Source organism: Tursiops truncatus, chromosome 3, assembly GCF_011762595.2.
Source record: "Tursiops truncatus isolate mTurTru1 chromosome 3, mTurTru1.mat.Y, whole genome shotgun sequence".
In the NCBI taxonomy this organism is placed as follows: domain Eukaryota; kingdom Metazoa; phylum Chordata; class Mammalia; order Artiodactyla; family Delphinidae; genus Tursiops; species Tursiops truncatus.
Window position 1 is genome coordinate 8,840,647 of NC_047036.1, and position 19,445 is coordinate 8,860,091.

The 19,445-nt window shown below is 45.3% G+C and overlaps 2 protein-coding genes across 6 annotated transcripts in view; both read left to right on the plus strand.

Moving 5' to 3' along the window:
* The window catches only part of ANKRD33B (ankyrin repeat domain 33B), a 91,766-nt gene that overhangs the window by 61,713 nt on the left and 10,608 nt on the right, over positions 1-19,445 (plus strand). For all 5 annotated transcript variants that reach the window (XR_012330627.1, XM_019951083.3, XM_019951081.3 and 2 more), the window contains one exon: positions 9,172-9,312. Coding sequence is in view for 4 of the 5 variants with exons in the window: in XM_019951083.3 (XP_019806642.1) it covers positions 9,172-9,312 (141 nt within the window). In the remaining variant the exon portion in view is untranslated. The remainder of the gene's footprint in view (positions 1-9,171; positions 9,313-19,445) is intronic.
* LOC101324387 (son of sevenless homolog 2-like) lies at positions 9,807-17,979 on the plus strand. Its single transcript, XM_033852758.2, is given in 3 exon segments — positions 9,807-10,514; positions 10,516-10,714; positions 10,955-17,979. Coding segments are annotated over 3 exon segments (3,444 nt in total). The 5' UTR covers positions 9,807-10,206; the 3' UTR covers positions 13,892-17,979.

The following is a 19,445-nucleotide window of genomic DNA, read 5'->3' on the forward strand; positions in this document are numbered from 1 at the left end:
CTGTTTTTGTGCCAGTACCATACTGTTTTGATGACTGTAGCTTTGTAGTATAGTCTGAAGTCTGGGAGCCTGATTTCTCAAGCTCCGTTTCTCTTTCTCAAGATTGCTTTGACTATTCGGGGTCTTTTGTGTTTCTACACAAATTGTAAAATTCTTTGTTCTAGTCCTGTGAAAAATGCCACTGGTAATTTGATAGGGATTGTATTGAATCTGTAGATTGCTTTGGGTAGTATAGTCATTTTCACAATATTGATTCTTCCAATCCAAGAACATGGTCTATCTCTCCATCTGTTTGTGTCATCTCTGATTCCTTTCATCAGTGTCTTAAAGTTTTCTGAGAACAGGTCTTTTACCTCCTTAGGTAGGTTTATTCCTAGGTATTTTATTCTTTTTGTTGCAATAATGAATGGGATTCTTTCCCTAATTTCTCTTTCTGATCTTTTGTTGTTAGTGTATAGGAATGCAAGAGATTTCTGTGTATTATTTTGTATCCTGCAACTTTACCAAATTCATTGATTAGCTCTAGTAGTTTTCTGGTGGCATCTTTAGGATTCTCTATGTCAAACAGTGACAGCTTTAATTCTTCTTTTCCAATTTGTATTCCTTTTATTTCTTTTTCTTCTCTGATTGCCGTGGCTAGGACTTCCAAAACTATGTTGAATAATAGTGGTGAGAGTGGGCATCCTTGTCTTGTTCCTGATCTTAGAGGAAATGCTTTCAGTTTTTCACCCTTGAGAATGATGTTTGCTGTGGGTTTGTCATATATAGCCTTTATTATGCTGAGTTAGGTTCCCTCTATGCCCACTTTCTGGAGAGTTTTTATCATAAATCAGTGTTGAATTTTGTCAAAAGCTTTTTCTCCATCTACTGAGATGATCATATGGTTTTCCTTCTTCAATTTGTTAATATGGTATATCACATTGATTGATTTGCATATATTGAAGAATCCTTGCATCCCTGGAATAAATCCCACTTGATCATGGTGTATGATCCTTTTAGTGTGTTGTCGGATTCTGCTTGCTAGTATTTTGTTGAGGATTTTTGAGTCTGTATTCATCAGTGATATTGGTCTGTAATTTTCTACTTTTGTAGTATCTTTGTCTGGTTTAGGTATCAGCGTGATGGTGGCCTTGTAGAATGAATTTGGGAATGTTCCTTCCTCTGCAAGTTTTTGGAAGAGTTTGAGAAGGATGGGTGTTAGCTCTTCTCTAAATGTTTCATAGAATTCACCTGTGAAGCCATCTGGTCCTGGACTTCTGTTTGCAGGAAGGTTTTTAACCACAGGTTCAATTTCATTACTTGTGATTGGTCGGTTCATGTTTTCTATTTCATCCTGGTTCAGTCTTGGCAGGTTATAGCTTTCTAAGAATTTGTCCATTTCTTCCAGGTTGTCCATTTTATTGGCATAGACTTGCTTGTAGTAGTCTCTTAGGATGCTTTGTATTTGTGCGGTGTCTGTTGTAACTTCTCCTGTTTCATTTCTAATTTTATTGATTTGAGTCCTTTCCCTCTTTTTCTTGATGAGTCTGGCTAATGGTTTATCAATTTTGTTTATCTTCTCAAGGAACCAGGTTTTAGTTTTATGACCTTTGCTGTTTTCTTTGTTTCTATTTCATTTATTTCTGCTCTGATCTTTATGGTTTCTTTCCTTCTACTAACTTTGGGTTTTGTTTGTTCTACCTTCTCTAGTTCCATTAGGTGTAAGGTTAGATTGTTTATTTGAAATTTTTCTTGTTTCTTGAGATAGGATTGTATTGCTATAAACTTCCTTCTTAGAACGGCTTTTGCTGCATCCCAGAGGTTTTGGATTGTCGTGTTTTCATTGTCATTTGTCTCTAGGTATTTTTTGATTTCCTCTTTGATTTCTTCAGTGATCTCTTGGTTATTTAGTAATGTATTGTTTAGCCTCCATGTGTTTGTGGGTTTTTTTTACTCTTTTCCCCCTGTAATTGATTTCTAATCTCACAGCGTTGTGGTGGGAAAAGATGCTTGATATGATTTCAATTTTCTTAAATTTACTGAGGCTTGATTTGTGACCCAAGATGTGATCTATTCTGGAGAACGTTCCATGTGCACTTGAGAAGAAAATGTAATCTGTTGTTTTCAGATGGAATGTCCTATAAATATCAATTAAATCTATCTGGTCTATTGTGTCATTTAAAGCTTGTGTTTCCTTATTAATTTTCTGTCTGGATGATCTGTCCATTGGTGCAAGTGAGGTGTTAAAGTTCCCCACTATTGTGGTACTGTCCATTTCCTCCTTCATAGCTGTTAGCATTTGCCTTATGTACTGAGGTGCTCCTATGTTGGGTGCATATGTATTTATAATTGTTATATCTTCTTCTTGGATTGATCCCTTGATCATTACGTAGTGTCCTTCCTTGTCTCTTGTAACATTCTTTATTTTAATGTCTATTTTATCTGATATGCGAATTGCTACTCCAGCTTTCTTTTGATTTCCATTTGCATGGAATATGTTTTTCCATCCCCTCACTTTCAGTCTGTATGTGTCCTTAGGTTTGAAGTGGGTGTCTTGTAGACAGCATATATATGGGTTTTGTTTTTATATCCATTCAGCAAGCCTGTGTCTTTTGGTTGAAGCATTTAATCTGTTTACGTTTAAGGTAATTATCAATATGTATGTTCCTATTACCATTTTCTTAATTGTGTTGGGTTTGTTTTTGTAGATCTTTTTCTTTTCTTGTGTTTCCTGCCTAGAGAAGTTCCTTTAGCATTTGTTGTAGAGCTAGTTTGGTGGTGCTGAATTCTCTTAGCTTTTGCTTGTCTGTAAAGCTTTTGATTTCTCTGTCAAATCTGAATGAGATCCTTGCTGGGTAGAGTGATCTTGGTTGTAGTTTCTTCCCTTTCATCACTTTAAATATATTGTGCCACTCCCCTCTGACTTGTAGAGTTTCTGTGGAGAAATCAATCAGCTGTTAACCTTATGGGAGTTCCCTTGCGTGTTATTTGTTGTTTTTCCCTTGCTGCTTTCAATAAGTTTTCTTTGTCTTTAATTTTTGTCAGTTAGATTTACTATGTGTCTCAGCATGTTTCTCCTTGGGTTTATCCTGCCTGGGACTCTGTGCTTCCTGTACTTGAGTGACTATTTCTTTTCCCATGTTAGGGAAATTTTCTACTATAATCTCTAAATGTTTTCTCAGGTCGTTTCTCTCTGTCTTCTCCTCTGGGACCCCTATAATGCGAATGTCACTGTGTTTAATGTTATCCTAGAGGTCTCTTAGGCTGTCTTCATTTCTTTTCTTTCTTTTTTCTTTATTCTGTTTTGTGACAGTGAATTCCACCATTCTGTCTTCCAGGTCAGTTGTCTGTTCTTCTGCCTCAGTTATTCTGCTATTGATTCCTTCTAGTGTATTTTTGATTTCAGTTACTGTATTATTCATCTGTGTTTGTTTGTCCTTTAATGCTTCTAGGTGTTTGTTCTTTAATTCTTGTAGGTCTTTGTTCAACATTTCTTGCATCTTCTCAATCTTTGCCTCCATTTTTTTTCTGAGGTCCTGGATCATTTTCACTATCATTATTCTGACTTCTTCTGGAAGGTTGCCTATCTCCACTTCATTTAGTTGTTTTTCTGGTGTTATATCTTGTTCCTTCATCTTGTACATAGCCCTCTGCCTTTTCATTTTGTCTCTCTTTCTGTGAATGTGGTTTTCATTCCACAGGCTGCAGGATTGTAGTTCTTCTTGCTTCTGCTATTTGCCCTGTGGTGGATGAGACTGTCTAAGAGGCTTGTGCAAGCTTCCTGATGGGAGGGACTGGTGATGGGTAGAGCTGGGTGTTGCTCTGGTGGGCAGAGCTCAGTAAAACTTTAATCTGCTTGACTGCTGATGGGTGGTGCTGGATTCCCTCCCTGTTGGTTGTTTGGCCTGAGGCAACCCAACACTGGAGCCTACCTGGGCTCTTTGGTGTGGCTAATGGTGGACTCTGGGAGGGCTCACGCCAAGGAGTACTTCCCAGAACTTCTGCTGCCAGTGTCCTTGTCCCCATGGTGAGCCACAGTCACTCCCCGCCTCTGCAGGAGACCCTCCAACACTAGCAGGTAGGTCTGGTTCAGTCTCCCCTGGGGTTACTTCTCCTTCCCCTGGGTCCCGATGCGCACACTACTTTATGTGGGCCCTCCAAGAGTGGAGTCTCTGTTTCCCCCAGTCCTGTTGAAGTCCTGCAATCAAATCCCGCTAGCCTTCAAAGTCTGATGCTCTGGAAATTCCTCCTCCCATTTCCAGACCCCCAGGTTGGGAAGCCTGACGTGGGGCTCAGAACCTTTACTCCAGTGGGAGGACTTCTGTGGTATAATTGTTCTCCAATCTGTGAGTCACCCACCCAGCGGTTACGGGATTTGATTTTATTGTGATTGCGCCCCTCCTACCGTCTCATTGTGGCTTCTCCTTTGTCTTTGGATGTGGGGTATCTTTTTTGGTGAGTTCCAGTGTCTTCCTGTCAATGATTGTTGAGCCGTTGTGATTCCGGTGCCCTCGCAGAGGGAGTGAGCTCACGTCCTTGTACTCTGCTATCTTGAACCAATCTCCTCAGTGCATTTTTTTTTATTAACTAAAGTCCATTTTTTTATTCAGACTTCCTCAGTTTTTCCCTAATGTCCTTTTTCTGTTCCAAGATCCCAGCTAGGATCCCATGTGACATTTTGTTGTCATGTCCCCTCATGCTCCTCTTGGTTGTGACAGTTTCTCAGACTATATGACTTTCACAGTCTGGGGAGTGCTTGTCAGGTACTCGTCAGGTAGAGTGTCCCTCAGTTTGTGTGTGTCTGGTGTTTTTTGCATGATTAGAGTGGAGTTGCGGGTTTTTCAGAGGAGGACTACAGAGGAAAGTGCCATTTGCATGACATCATATGAGGGGGTTTGTTAAAGAAAAATTCAGTGACACCTGTTAGGGATGGTCAGGCAGACTTTATTCAAAAATCATCTCGATAGGTATGAGGGCCATCACAATGGGATTTTGCACCAGGGGAGAGGGTAGGCTCAACTCCGACTGCAGCTGGATATGTGGGTGTTTATAGACAAGGAGCAGGGTGGGGGTCTGGGGTGGGAAATGACTAAGAGGAAACATCAGGGAGATTCCGGCCAAACCGACCTCACAAGATTCTTGCTGAAGACAGGCCAGGGTGATCGGATGTCACCTGGGGGCTGGTGGAGGATGAGGAATGACCAGATAGCACGGTGGGGATGAGGGTGGTTCTCGTTCAACTGACTTATTAGCAGGGTTATTGCTAAAATGAGATTTTACAAGGAAGGGCCCAGATGGGCCTGGGGAGAAGATTCGGGAGCCTGAGTGAAGTTTGATCAGGCGGAGAATCTTTGTCGGCACAGGCTCTGGACGTGACCGTTGACCCTGGTCACCGGCTGAGGTCATGTTGGCCACACTTCTCTCTTGTGAGATTACCGCTCCACCGCCCTCCCCAGCACAGCCTGCTCTTTGGAGGGGAGTCTCTGTGCACAGCCCACAAGAGGACGAGTGGGTGCTTATGTGTCACCTCCTTGGGAGTGGAGCAAGTGCATAAGTTTTTCTGGAGTTTTTCTGCCCAGAAATTTGTCTGTTAGGCCCTTTTTATACAACACCTTATCTCCTGTCATTGTCACAGTGGTGAGGTTGATATTATCTCCCATTTTCCAGATGTGGAAACAGAGACTCAGTGAAGTTGACCTACCTCCCCAGGCTCACCCAGATTTTAAGTGGCAGGCTGGGAGCTTGAATTTGAGTGTTCTCAGAGCCAGCTCTCTTAAGTACTCAGTTCTCTGTCTGCATGGCCGTTTAGTTACTCCACTGAAGCTATGTCATCAAGAATTAACTTATTCCCTGGGCTGCTTAAGCCCTTCTCTTAGGCAGGGTAAGGCTCATGGGGTCGGTGGAGGACGTTCTTTAGCTCTGTGTGGTCAGCCCGCTCGTTAAGTCCACTCTGAGGACTTCAGGAAGCAAATCCTATACCATACGGTCAAAGTTGGACTAGGCTCAAACTAGATTTCCATATGGGGCACATTCTGTTATGCAAGGAAGGCTGTGTTCTTCCTATCATCTATCTATCTTACTGAAGAAAAAGAAAAAAAGCTCCTTTTTGGTTAATTGGCATGATTTAAAGAAGAAAGGTTGGGCTTCCCTGGTGGCGCAGTGGTTGAGAGTCCGCCTGCCGATGCAGGGGACACGGGTTTGTGCCCCGGTCTGGGAAGATCCCACATGCCGCGGAGCAGCTGGGCCCGTGAGCCATGGCCGCTGAGCCTGCGCGTCCGGAGCCTGTGCTCCACAACGGGAGAGGCCACAACAGTGAGAGGTCTGCGTACCGCAAAAAAAATAATAATAATAAAATAAAAATAAATAAATAAAGAAGAAAGGTTAATATCTATTCATTCTTAGCAGCACTGGGTCCATCCTTGATTTCAGTTGAGCGAGGTTGTTTCGTGATAACAGGTATTGTGCTGTCATTCTGGGAAAGCCAGTGGGGAGCTGAGAGTGACTTCACGGGTCACTGGCAGCTCGAGCCTGTAGTCAGGAGTCAGAACGAGTGGACTGCACGTTGGTTTTTCTGATCTCTACATAACATGCAGAACAGGTCTATATAATGGGCCGTTTGTTTTGTGGATGGTCAGTTTTTTCTCTCCCCGCCTGTTCAGAGTGTTTAGGATATGTCGGTGCAAAGGACATCTTGCTGAAAATACAGCGGCCACGCTCTTTCGCGTTTTTAAAGAAACAGCTCCAATTGCAATTCGTTTCACTATGACCCTGGCTAAATAACTGACAGGTGCTGCAAAGTGTTTAGCTGGACGACAAACCCAACTGAGATCAAAGGACTCCCCTCCCCCGCCCCTGCTCCAACAGTTTAGAGCAGTTAAGCTGCTTTGGGCACCTGACAGCCAGCATCGTCCCCTGGCGGGGGTGTGCTCTGTAAAGGAGAGCAGAAAGCAAAGTGGTGTGAATGACTCAAAAAGTGGCAGCTGCTGGTTGGAACGTGTGAGTCACAGAGCGGGAAGGTCCCACCCATTTGCTTCTGGCTTGTTAACCCCCGGACACGATCATATTAGTCAGTGCTTAAATCAGAAAGTCAGAAAGCTACATGATTTTTGCGATGAGTTCAGGAGGTGGGCTGAGGTCCATGGTGAGGGGACAGCACTGCTTCTGGAGGAGCCCACACTCTAGTTTCTGTTGCTTGTTTCATTTTTAAGTTGGGAGTTGAGGAGAAGGATGCACTGTTGCTTGGCCAGCAGCCTGCAGTGTCTGGGTGCCATTCAAGGAGGGTAACTGGGTCCCCGCCTGCACTCTGTCTGTCTCGGTCGGCGTGCGATTGGGGGTATGGAGCTCCTGCCGTGGGAGGAGTTACTGGTGGGCGTGCACAGCACTGGCAGGACCCGGATGGAGGCCCAGGAGACGTCGCTACGGCAGGGGAGGGGTGGGGTCTCCACGCTGCTGTGCTGGGGGCCTCCGCTCCCTCGGCCTCCCAGTCTGCAGGGCAAGGGGGGCTGCATCTCGGGAGCACCTTGTGTCCCATGGCTGCCCGCCCTCCGGAGGAGGCCTCACCTCCTCTGCCATGTGTCCAGTCTCACCCATTGTGCTTCCTGATAGCAGCTGGGGACGGAGCCTCAGGGGTCCTGGCTTCTCCGTGGTGCAGAGGCCTCCCTTCGAGGAGCTAGTGGTGCCCAGTTAGCAGCAGAAGTCGCAGTGCAGTGTCCACCAGGCGTCACACCTGCAGCCCTGACAGCGGGGCTTCCGGGGGACATGTATGGGGTGGGGATGACGGCGGGATTTCCGAGCGAGTCCTCGGCGTGTAAGAATGGAGGCTGGGTCCCCAGCCCTCCATCCAGGCTCAGGTGAGAGCTTCTGCAGACTGCCCACCCTCCCGGGGTGTGTTAGCCGTCACGATTAGGGCCAGGATGGAAATGGCAACCAAGAGGCAGGCTGGCGGGTCAGGGGTCAGGGAGAAGGTAAGCAGGAGAGGAGGCCATCTCCCACCTTGGTCCTGAAATCTGAGCCTCTAGGAAGTGGCTCTCAACAGGGGTGATTTTGCCCCCATAGGGGATATTTGGCAACGTCTGGACACATTTTTGGTTGTCATACCTGTGAGGGAGGAGGGGTATGGTAGCTACTGGCATCTAGTGGGTAGAGCCCAGTGCTAATCGTCCCACACTGCACAGAACAGCTCTACAACAAAGAATAATCTGGCCCCAGGTGTCAGTAGTGCCAAGGTTGACACCCTGCTCTAAGGGACTGAAGAGTCGGGGCGGGGGAGGGTGGCGTGTCATTTCACTCGAGGACTTAATAGATGTGGCCAGTGGGCTTCGGGCAGCATGGGCATTTGACCCCAGAGCTCTTTATGTGGCACAAGAGTCGTTTGAGGATCTGTCTCTGGGTGAGCCAGGAGCATCCTGGGAACACTGCTTGTTACGTGATGTTCTCCTTATTCACCGCTATCCAAGCGTGCGTGGGCTTTTTGAAAACCCTCTGGGAGTGAGCAGAAAATCAGGCCCTTTTTTGGAAGTGCGAGACGATAAAGGGGAGAAATCTATATTTTGAAATGAATATTCTTACCTGCTTGGGTCTATGGATAAGGGTCTGGGTAGCAATACTCCCTGGGTTCCCTGCCTCTGTGTGTGTGTGTGTGTGTGTGAGAGAGAGAGAGAGAGAGAGGGAGAGAGAGAGAGAGAGAGAGAGCGCCTCTGAGTGGTGATAGGGTGGCAGTGTGCACTGGCATATCCTGTTGTTATGATGATGAGATAAAGACTTTCTCCTCCCTGAGGCTCTGGAGTTCTGGGAAATGGCTCTGAGGTTCATCTTCTGTTTTGCATCGGCGTCTCCTGCTGGGCACCGACAGCATGCAGGGCCTCCCCACTGACCAGCCAGCGTCTGCGTCAGGCCAGCTCGGGTTTGCCCACGCCACCACCGCAGTGTCCCTGCTCCCCACATTCCCTCCTCAACAGGTTGATGGGACAGCTGGACTTGCAAGTGGCTTGGCAGGAGGGAATAATGAACCAGAGGCAGCAACGGCATGGCCGGGGCAGGGCCCTGTGTACACACACACACACACACACACACACACACACACACACACAGCGGTGGACCATGCCACGTTTCCCTCCGTCTGTGTAGGAAGCCCGCTGGAATGCCCGCTCTTTGTGGAGTGTGGTCCATACATGTGTGCATTTCTCTTTGCAGGGCACGTCACCATCACCAACTACTTGTTGAACTATTTCCCCGGTCTTGACCTTGAAAGGAGGAACGTGTTTGGCTTCACGGCCCTGATGAAAGCCGCCATGCAGGGCCGAACGGAGTGCATCCGAGCGCTGATGCTAGCAGGTACGTCCCCACCTGTCCCATGCAGTCCCAGGGTCCCGGGAAATGCTGAGTTGGCTCTTTTAAAGATATGTGTTGAAGGAATGAAACCCGCCCCCATAGAAACCAAGCCTAGTGGATGCAGCAAAGAAACGTTTCTTTGTTGAGATGTATGGCTGTCATCATCCGAGTTGAAACAAAAACAAAAGCTCCGGCCCGCTCCGCGGCGCGCATGCTCCGTGCGGGGCTGCTCCAGCGACACGGGGTCATGAGCGCGGGGCGGAGGGGCTGGCCGAGCCGCGCTTGCTGGGGCCCGGGGCTTGGCGGCGGCCCTGGGGCGCTGTGCGCGGCTGCGGAAGGGGCGGCGGCGAAAGTGGTGGTGGCCAGCACTGCGCGCGCCAGTGTGGCTCTCTCGCCCGACGCGCGCGCCCGGTCTGTCCCCAGGGCCCTCTGGAGGTGACTCGGGTGGGCCGGGCAGGGCGGCGTTGCCGGTTGGGAGGGCGGAGAGGAGGCGATGAGGAGACAAGTCGCCGCCGCCGTAGCGGAAGTTCGAGCAGGGGAGAGGCCAGCTGTACCCCTGCCGGGTTGCGAACCCAGACAGAGGAGGAGGAGCCGCCCGAGAAGCAGGCCAGCGCCGCGGGGAAAGGAGGCCGCCCGGGTTCACGGGCCGCAGCGCTTCCTCTGCGGACGCTGCACTAGGCGACGCCGCGGAGCCGAGGAAGCCGCCCCCGGAGCCCCCGTCCGCCCGCCGGCGCCGTCTCCGCCTGCGAGCCAACTCGGCCGTAGCTGCGGCCCGGGCAGGAGGCGGCGGCGGCGGCAGGCGAGGCGAGGCGGCCCACGCCCTGCCTGTCAGGCCACCGGCCCGGCCCGTTTCGGCCCGCGGGCCGCCCCCGCTACGGAGGCGCTGCCGCCGGGGCCATGCCGCAGGCGCCGCAGCCGTACGAGTTCGTCAGCGAAGAGAACAGTCCGAAATGGCGGGGACTGTTGGTCTCGGCCCTGCGGAAGGTTCAGGAGCAAGTACATCCCAATCTCTCAGATAATGAAGAGTCTCTCTATTATATTGAAGAGCTGATTTTTCAGCTGCTTAATAAATTATGCATGGCCCAACCAAGGACAGTTGAAGATGTGGAGGAACGAGTTCAAAAGACCTTTCCTCATCCAGTGGATAAATGGGCTATTGCTGATGCATAGTCTGCCATAGGGAAACGAAAACGAAGAAATCCTCTTACTGCCTGTGGACAAAATCCATCCTTCATTGAAGGAAGTTTTAGGGTACGAAGTGGACTACCATGTGTCCCTGTATATTGTGGCTGTACTAGAGTATATCTCTGCTGATATTTGGAAATTGGCTGATAATTATGTATTTAATATCCGACATTATGAAATATCCCAACAGGACATTAAAGTGTCAATGTGTGCAGATAAGGTTTTTTGTTTTGTTTTGTTTTGTTTTGTTTTGTTTTTGCGGTACGCGGACCTCTCACTGTTGTGGCCTCTCCCGTTGCGGAGCACAGGCTTCGGACGCGCAGGCCCAGCGGCCATGGCTCACGGGCCCAGCTGCTCCGCGGCATGTGGGATCTTCCCGGAGCGGGGCACAACCCCGTGTTCCCTGCATCAGCAGGCGGACTCTCAACCACTGCGCCACCAAGGAAGCCCTGCAGATAAGGTTTTGATGGACATGTTTGATCAGGATGACATAGGCTTGGTTTCTCTTTGTGAAGATGAACCTAGTTCTTCAGGTGAATTAAACTACTATGACCTTGTCAGAACTGAAATTGCAGAAGAAAGACAGTATCTACGGGAACTAAATATGATCATAAAAGTGTTTTGAGAAGCTTTTATTTCTGACAGAAAGCTGTCTAAACTTTCTGATATTGAAAAGATTTTCAGTAACATTTTAGCTATGCATGAACTGACTGTGAAACTTCTGGGTTTAATTGAAGACACAGTTGAAATGACTGATGAAAGCAGCCCTCATCCCTTAGCTGGAAGCTGTTTTGAAGATTTGGCAGAGGAACGAGCATTTGATCCTTATGAAACATTATCACAGGATATTCTTTCACCAAAATTTAATGAACATTTCAGTAAGTTGATGGCCAGACCTGCAGTGGCTCTGCACTTTCAGTCCATTGCTGATGGTTTTAAAGAGGCAGTTCGTTATGTCCTTCCACGCCTTATGCTGGTGCCAGTATATCATTGTTGGCACTATTTTGAATTATTAAAGCAATTGAAAGCATGTAGTGAAGAGCATGAAGACAGAGAATGTTTGAACCAAGCTGTTACTGCTCTCATGAATCTCCAAGGTAGTGTAGACCGAATTTACAAGCAGTATTCACCTAGACGCTGACCTGGGGATCCTGTTTGCCCTTTTTATAATCGTCAATTAAGAAGCAAGCACCTGGCTATTAAAAAAATGAATGAAATTCAGAAAAACATAGATGGATGGGAAGGCAAAGATATTGGACAGTGTTGTAATGAATTTATTATGGAAGGCCCATTGACAAGAATTGGTGCTAAACATGAACGGCATATTTTTCTCTTTGATGGCTTAATGATTAGCCGCAAACTCAGTCACAGCCAGTCACACCTTCCAGGATACAGTAGTAGAGAATACAGATTAAAAGAAAAATTTGTCATGAGGAAAATACAAATATGTGATAAAGAAGATACTTGTGAGTGCAAACATGCTTTTGAATTAGTATCCAAAGATGAAAACAGCATAATATTTGCTGCTAAGTTTGCTGAAGAGAAAAATAACTGGATGGCAGCACTTATTTCTCTTCATTATCATAGTACTCTACATCGAATGCTAGATTCAGTATTATTGAAGGAAGAAAATGAGCAACCACTTAGATTACCGAGTCCTGAAGTGTATCGTTTTGTGGTAAAAGACTCTGAGGAAAACATTGTTTTTGAAGACAACTTGCAGAGTAGAAGTGGAATCCCCATTATTAAAGGAGGAACTGTGGTGAAATTAATTGAAAGGTTAACACATCACATGTATGCAGATCCCAGTTTTGTTCGCACTTTTCTTACTACGTATCGTTCATTTTGTAAACCACAGGAATTGCTAAGCTTACTGATTGAACGATTTGAAATTCCAGAGCCAGAACCTAGTGAAGCAGATAAATTGGCAGTAGAGAAAGGCGAGCAGCCAATCAGTGCAGACCTTAAAAGGTTTCGCAAGGAATACGTCCAGCCAGTACAACTTAGGATCTTAAATGTGTTTTGGTACAGGGTTGAACACCATTTTTATGACTTTGAAAGAGACTTGGAGTTGCTTGAAAGACTAGAATCCTTCATTTCAAGTGTAAGAGGGAAAGCTATGAAGAAATGGGTAGAGTCAGTTGCTAAGATCATCAAGAGGAAGAAACAAGCTCAGGCAAATGGAATAAGCCATAATATTAGCTTTGGAAGTCCACCTCCACCAATTGAATGGCATATCAGCAGACCAGGACAGTTTGAAACATTTGATCTCATGACACTTCATCCAATAGAAATTGCACATCAGCTGATACTTCTGGAATCTGATCTCTACAGGAAAGTTCAACCTTCTGAACTTGTAGGGAGTGTATGGACCAAAGAAGATAAAGAAATAAATTCTCCAAATTTATTAAAAATGATTTGCCACACCACAAATCTCACTCTCTGGTTTGAAAAGTGCATTGTGGAAGCAGAAAATTTTGAGGAACGGGTGGCAGTACTAAGTAGAATTATAGAAATTCTGCAAGTTTTTCAAGATTTGAATAATTTCAGTGGTGTAGTAGAGATCGTCAGTGCAATAAATTCAGTATCAGTCTGTAGACTAGATCATACCTTTGAGGAAAGAAAAAGGAAAATTTTGGATGAAGCTGTGGAATTAAGTCAAGATTATTTTAAAAAATATCTAGTGAAACTTAAGTCAATCAGTCCACCTTGTGTGTCTTTTTTTGGAATATATTTAACAAATATTCTGAAGACTGAAGAAGGGAATAATGATTTTTTAAAAAAGAAAGGGAAAGATTTAATCAATTTCAGTAAGAGGAAAAAAGTAGCTGAAATTACTGGAGAAATTCAGCAATATCAGAATCAGCCTTACTGTTTACGGATAGAACCAGAAATGAGAAGGTTCTTTGAAAACCTTAACCCCATGGGAAATGCTTCTGAAAACGAGTTTACAGATTATTTGTTCAACAAGTCACTAGAAATTGAACCCCGAAACTGCAAACAGCCACCTCGATTTCCTAGGAAATCAACTTTCTCTTTAAAATCTCCTGGAATAAGGCCTAATACAGGCCGACATGGCTCTACCTCAGGTACTTTACTAGGTCATCCAACACCATTAGAAAGAGAACCACGTATAATAAGCTTTAGTCGGATTGCTGAAACAGAGCTTGAATAAACAGTGTCAGCACCAACCTCTCCGAATACACCATCTACTCCACCAGTATCTGCTTCTTCAGACCTCCGTGTGTTTTTAGATGTGGATCTCAACAGTTCCTGTGGAAGCAATAGCATCTTTGCTCCAGTCCTCTTGCCTCATTCAAAGTCTTTCTTTAGTTTGCGTGGTAGTTTACATGAACTAAGTGAAGGGCCACTGATTCCTCCTCCACTTCCTTCTTGAAAAAAATTTGATCATGATGCTTCAAATTCCAAGGGGACTATGAAATCTGATGATGGCCCCCCCGGCTATTCTGCCAAGACAGCCTCCTCCTCCAAAGGTAAAACCCAGAGTTCCTGCTCCTTCTGGTGCATTTGACGGGCCTCTGCATAGTCCACCACCGCCGCCGCCGAGAGATCCTCTTCCCAATACCCCTCCACCAGTTCCCCTTCGGCCTCCAGAACGCTTTATAAACTGTCCGTTTACTCTTCAGCCACCTGCACTGGGACATCTTCATAGAGACCCAGACTGGTTCAGAGATGTTAGTATATGTCCCAATTCTCCAAACACTCCTCCTAGCACACCCTCTCCAAGGGTACCACATCGATGCTATGTGCTCAGTTCTAGTCAAAATAATCTTGCTCATCCTCAAGCGCCCCCTGTTCCACCAAGGCAGAATTCAAGCCCTCACCTGCCAAAACTGCCACCAAAGACTTACAAACGGGAGCTTTCGCACCCCCCATTGTGTAGACTGCCTTTGCTAGAAAATGCAGAAACTCCTCAATGACCCTAGCCATATGTAGTCATTGACACTGGAATGGTATTTGTACAGTTTTTTTTTTAATTTATTCAAAAAAGGCCTAGTATTTTAGTACTTTAAAAAAAATAATGTTCTTACAAAAATGCTACTGATCAAATAAGCTTTTAAAGATTGGAAAAATAAAAATACAGAAGTCCTTTACCATTATCCTCAGGTGATCAGTAGCATTGCCTTGTCTTGGATCCTCAGTGCTGCCCAAAGGCCAGTATAAAGAATTTATATTTGCACTGTAGACTCTGCTAAAATATGGTTTAAAGTGACATTGATGGCACTGAAAGCAGATAGTGCATTTGTGGAATTTTTCAAATTTGAGTGACAGATGACTTTTTAAGGCAGTGAATTTATACACACATAGGGGGTGTGTGGTGATACTGATTTTTAAGCCTCTTTGACCATCTTCTAGTTTTTACGTCTAGTTTTTACATTTCGGAAGATCGTGAATAACACCCACTGCTCTTAAACTCTTTAATGCCATGTCTTAAAAGCCAGAATTTGCTGCTGAAGACAAAAGTGAAAAATAGAACGAAAATAATAGAATGCACTGTGTTTATTGTTTTGTCGAAATGTAAACAGACTACCTAACCCAATCATAGAGGAGAAAAGGGCATATATCTTATACAGATGTGCCTTTTTGCAGACTATGGTGTCTTTAGCTAACGAGTTGCTTATTGTTTTGGAAAACAAAGTTAATATGCCATACATGTACAGTTTTGTTTATATTGTACATTTAAAGATAATGCTAATAACCTATATAAATTTATGTGACTCAAGGCCTATAATACGGTCCGCTACTTTACTTTACTAATTCATAAAGCTGGAGGATAAGTTTCTTACGGCATAGGAACCAACTGCATTGCCTTCAAAACCAAGTAACTTTCTCTATAAATCTTGCGTTAACTAAAAATTTTTAAAGTATTTTTTTAGGTTGGTAATATTTAAACCAGCAGACACTTAAAGCTTTATTAAACTTTTTAATCAGAGACGTGATTAAAACTTTTATTTGCCATTTGTACTCCTTCATTCTAAGTGATGAAAAAGCGTGTTTTCCTCTTAGTGCCGTAGCAGCAGTTGTAAAGTAGCCAAAAGCCACATTGCTTATTTACTGGTCTGTGGCCTTTTACTGTGATTCGTATCAGAATTCCTAACAAGATTAACAAATCACCCCAGTCTTAATTTTTAAAAGAAAAAAGAAAAAAAAAAAAAAGCTCCTGCTTTCAGGGTGGGTTGGGAGGTCACAGCACTGGTCACCCCGTAGGCCAGCCCTCCTGTTTCCTCACCCCCTAGCCTCATCCTGCCTGCATTTTTCTTCACAAACGTGTGCTCTGGTCTTGACGCCGGCAAGATGGTCCTATTGAAGGTGGGCAAAGGGATGGCAGGGTCTACCCAGGAGCCATCCCAGGTGTCTGCTTGCTGGTGGGTGGAGTCACGTGGTCATATGATGTTGTAACTGAGCAAGGGCTCGTGTGCCTGCAGTGCAGAAAGCCGTACTCTGACGGTGGTTGTTCACAGCAAAGTAAGGGTTTATTTGCAGGGCGCCAAGCAAGGAGTACCGGCAGCTTAGGCCAGAAGACCCGAACCTCCCCATGGCTTTTAGGCAACGGTTTTTAAAGATGGTGTTAGGGGAGAGGGTCATAGGTTGCCTGACCAGCTTGTTGACCTTCTGATCAGCTGGTGGTGAGGTAACGGGGTGATGCTTCAGGAGTCTCAACCATCAACCTTTGGGTTCCAGCCGGTCTGGAATCTAGTGCTTGTGGTCAGAGAGTCACCATCCTCCACTGGGAGGGGGTCTTAGTTTCTGCAGAACAACTCAAAGATATGCACCAGATTGTCACCTATATCCCTTCAGGAGGAACTCGGAGTCCTGTGACTCTGTTGTCCTGGTCATTAACTGCTTAAGTCTGCTCTTTGGAACCGGAGGAAGGCCTAGGAGACTAAAGCCTTTTTTCTACAAACAAGAAACAGGGGACACAGATGGGCTTTTGCACCCGGGAAGGCCTCACAGGGTCCTGCTCGGTTTCAATCCCCCCTTTTCTTTGATTTGCATCAATCCTGAGGAGAACAGGAGTGGGACAAGAAAGGGATTAAAGTTTTGGGTAGAGAGGTTCATCATAAATTGCGGGAGTGGGACTCGGTTTTAGGGGTCTTTAGGGGCAGTTTCTTTCTGCCTGGCATCACAGTGGAATGTTCTCAGGCTGGGCCAGCACGGCAGGCCCCCCGCTTTGCCCTTGTGGCCTCATCATCTTGAGGGAAGCCCCTCCTCTGAGCCTCTCTGTCCTCATCTGTGAAATGGGAGGAATGACTTCTCCCCCACCTCCCTGAAGATGAAATACATCACTTTGTAAGCTCTCTGGGGCTATACATATTTAAGGAATTACTGAGCTGAATTCCTTGCGACTAATCTCTAGCTGTTTTCCCCCTCACTCTAAAATGGAATTGATGATCATTGTTAGGGCACCACCTCATTGGGTTATTCTGGCAATAAAATGAGAAAATGTGTGTGAAGCACACACCCAGGGTCAGGCGCAGAGGGAGCATCTCAAACAGGGGGAGATGCTGTTGCCGCCATTATGTAATTTCATTATCTCAGTTTATTTTGTTTTTGTTCTTGGCACTGGGTTCAGCCGGTCTTGCTTGGCCCTACGAGCTCCCAGAGAGGCGGCATCCCCTCCAGTCTCAGTATCTCGAGGACCACGTTAAAATTCTTCCAGGCATCAGCCTGGGCTAGTAGCTCTGTTTAGACAACTTGCTTCTTTTTGTAAATAAACCTTCATTTGGGGTTAATTTTAGGTGTATGGAAAAGCGACAGAGATAGTAGAGAGAGCACCCACAGAGCCCCGACTCAGCACCGCCCTCCCTCCCCCGACCATGTTAGCATCTTACCGAGAGGCAGAAACTGCACAATACAAGTCACTAAAGTCCAGACTTTATCCAGATGTCACCAGTTCTTCCACAGATGGCCCCTTTCTGTTCCAGCATCCCAGCCAGGCTCCCACACTGAGTTGTCACATGTCCCCAGTCTGTTCTGGTCCCCAGAAGTTGCTCAGTCTTCATGCCTTGTCCATGACTTGGTCTTGACACTGGCCAATGAACACTGGTCCCCCAACCTGAGCCCATCTGTCTTTTTCCTTGTGATTAGATTGGGGTTACAGGATTTGTTACAAACCTACTTTGGATTGTTTTTTTCTCCTGCTTTAGCTGAAGTGTTTTAGGGGATGCTGTAAGAAAAATAAATTCAGTAAGCGAAGACAGAGGCTTCGAAGATGAAAACCTTCTTGGAATTAAAAAAGATCCTAATTAAAATTAATCTCATTGGTTGTGCTTTTGACTCAGTGACAGTTTCATTTTTTTAAAGTGAGGTAGCCGTTTCCACAGGGTTTATCAATGACATCAGGGAGGGATGGTTGCTCCTAATTTAATGGTGATTAGGATGCTTTTGTGTTTTGGGGGGAGCTTCATCTGCTTTTCTGCTTCTGGATCTAGTTATAATTGAGTGTAAATTAGCAATTCACTTTTACAACCAAAACCTTTCGATGTCAATCGAGGCATTTTCCCCAATGAATTAATTTGAATTACAAACTCTCTTGTTTTCAGATTAATTGCCTTCTAATCAGTCTGGACCGTGCATGGGATTTGCTGTCATTTTTTCCCTGAGTCTGGTAGAGGTTTCAGGCATTTACAGATCACAGAACCTTTCAGATCTCGCGAGAGATGGGCCTGCTTGGGGACAGTGTGTTCAATGCTCATGTGTTTTTTTTTCTTTTCCCTTAGTTATTTGGATAACAAATTTGGCATTAGGTTTTATATACCCTACCTTTCCTGTTCCTGTCAACGTGAGCACAACCCCATCAAAGTCTAGAATAATCCACACGAGTGCAGACCTCTCGTGCCTCTGTTCCTGAACTGTACCTGGTCAGAGCAGAATGGTCAATAGAACCAACTTGGAAATCAGGACCCTTGGTTTCAAATTCCAGCCCCACCATTCAGCCTTTCTATACCCAGGGCCAGTCACCTTCTGCTATGGGCCTGTTTCTTCTGTAAAATTCGGTGAATGTCAGTAGTTACTGCAGGAGGTCATGATGTGTATTGAGTGAGTTCACACTTCACAGCTCTCAGGGGCTCGCCTGGCATGGAGGAAGCCATCAGTCATTGTTGGTTGTCATTGTTATTGGTGACTTTATGTGTTCACTGTTATGTGTTAAATGAATGAAAAACTATGGTATATTTTTCCCTTTGAAAATATCCTTGTGATCAGATACTTAAACTTTCTATGGAGGGTAACTCAGGTTTCTTCATCTTGGCACTGCTGATGTTTGGGGCCAGATAATTCTTCGTGGTCGGGCTGTCCTGTGGGTTGTTTAGCAGCCTTCCTGGCCTCTGCACACTAGGTGACTGTAGCACCCCCCAGTTGTGATGATCAAAAATACCTCCAGACATTGCCAAACGTCCCCTAGTGGGAAAGTGGCCTCTTGTTGAAAACCACTGATACAACTAATGTAAATGGGAAATGAAGGGAAAAGTGAAAAGAAAATCTGACACCTTTTTCAGGGAGCTTTTGAGCTGCGCTCTAAGGCGTTTATTGTTTAACTTACAGAATATTTTCATTTTTTACTATTGCCACTAAGTTACCTTGTACTTTTTCCCAGGAAAGTGGGTCACATTTTCTTCTTACAGATGAGTGTGTACGTTTTAAAAGCAAAACCAATACGTGACTGAATGCCTTTCCTGGGTTTGGTACATAGCAGTAGGATACTTGTTGAAATGGTTAAACAATTTGCAACAGTATTTTAAAGTCTTCTTATTGCCGTTTGAATTTATCAATATTAAGAAGAACTAAGCCTGTAAAGATCCTAAAATCTGGGTATTTCGTTTACAGAATCAGGTCATCCTGTGATCATTTTAAAAGCAAAAGGCACGAGCATTACTACATATTAATAGTTAGGATAAAACTGTGTATCTCATTCTCATTTTTTCAAGTGC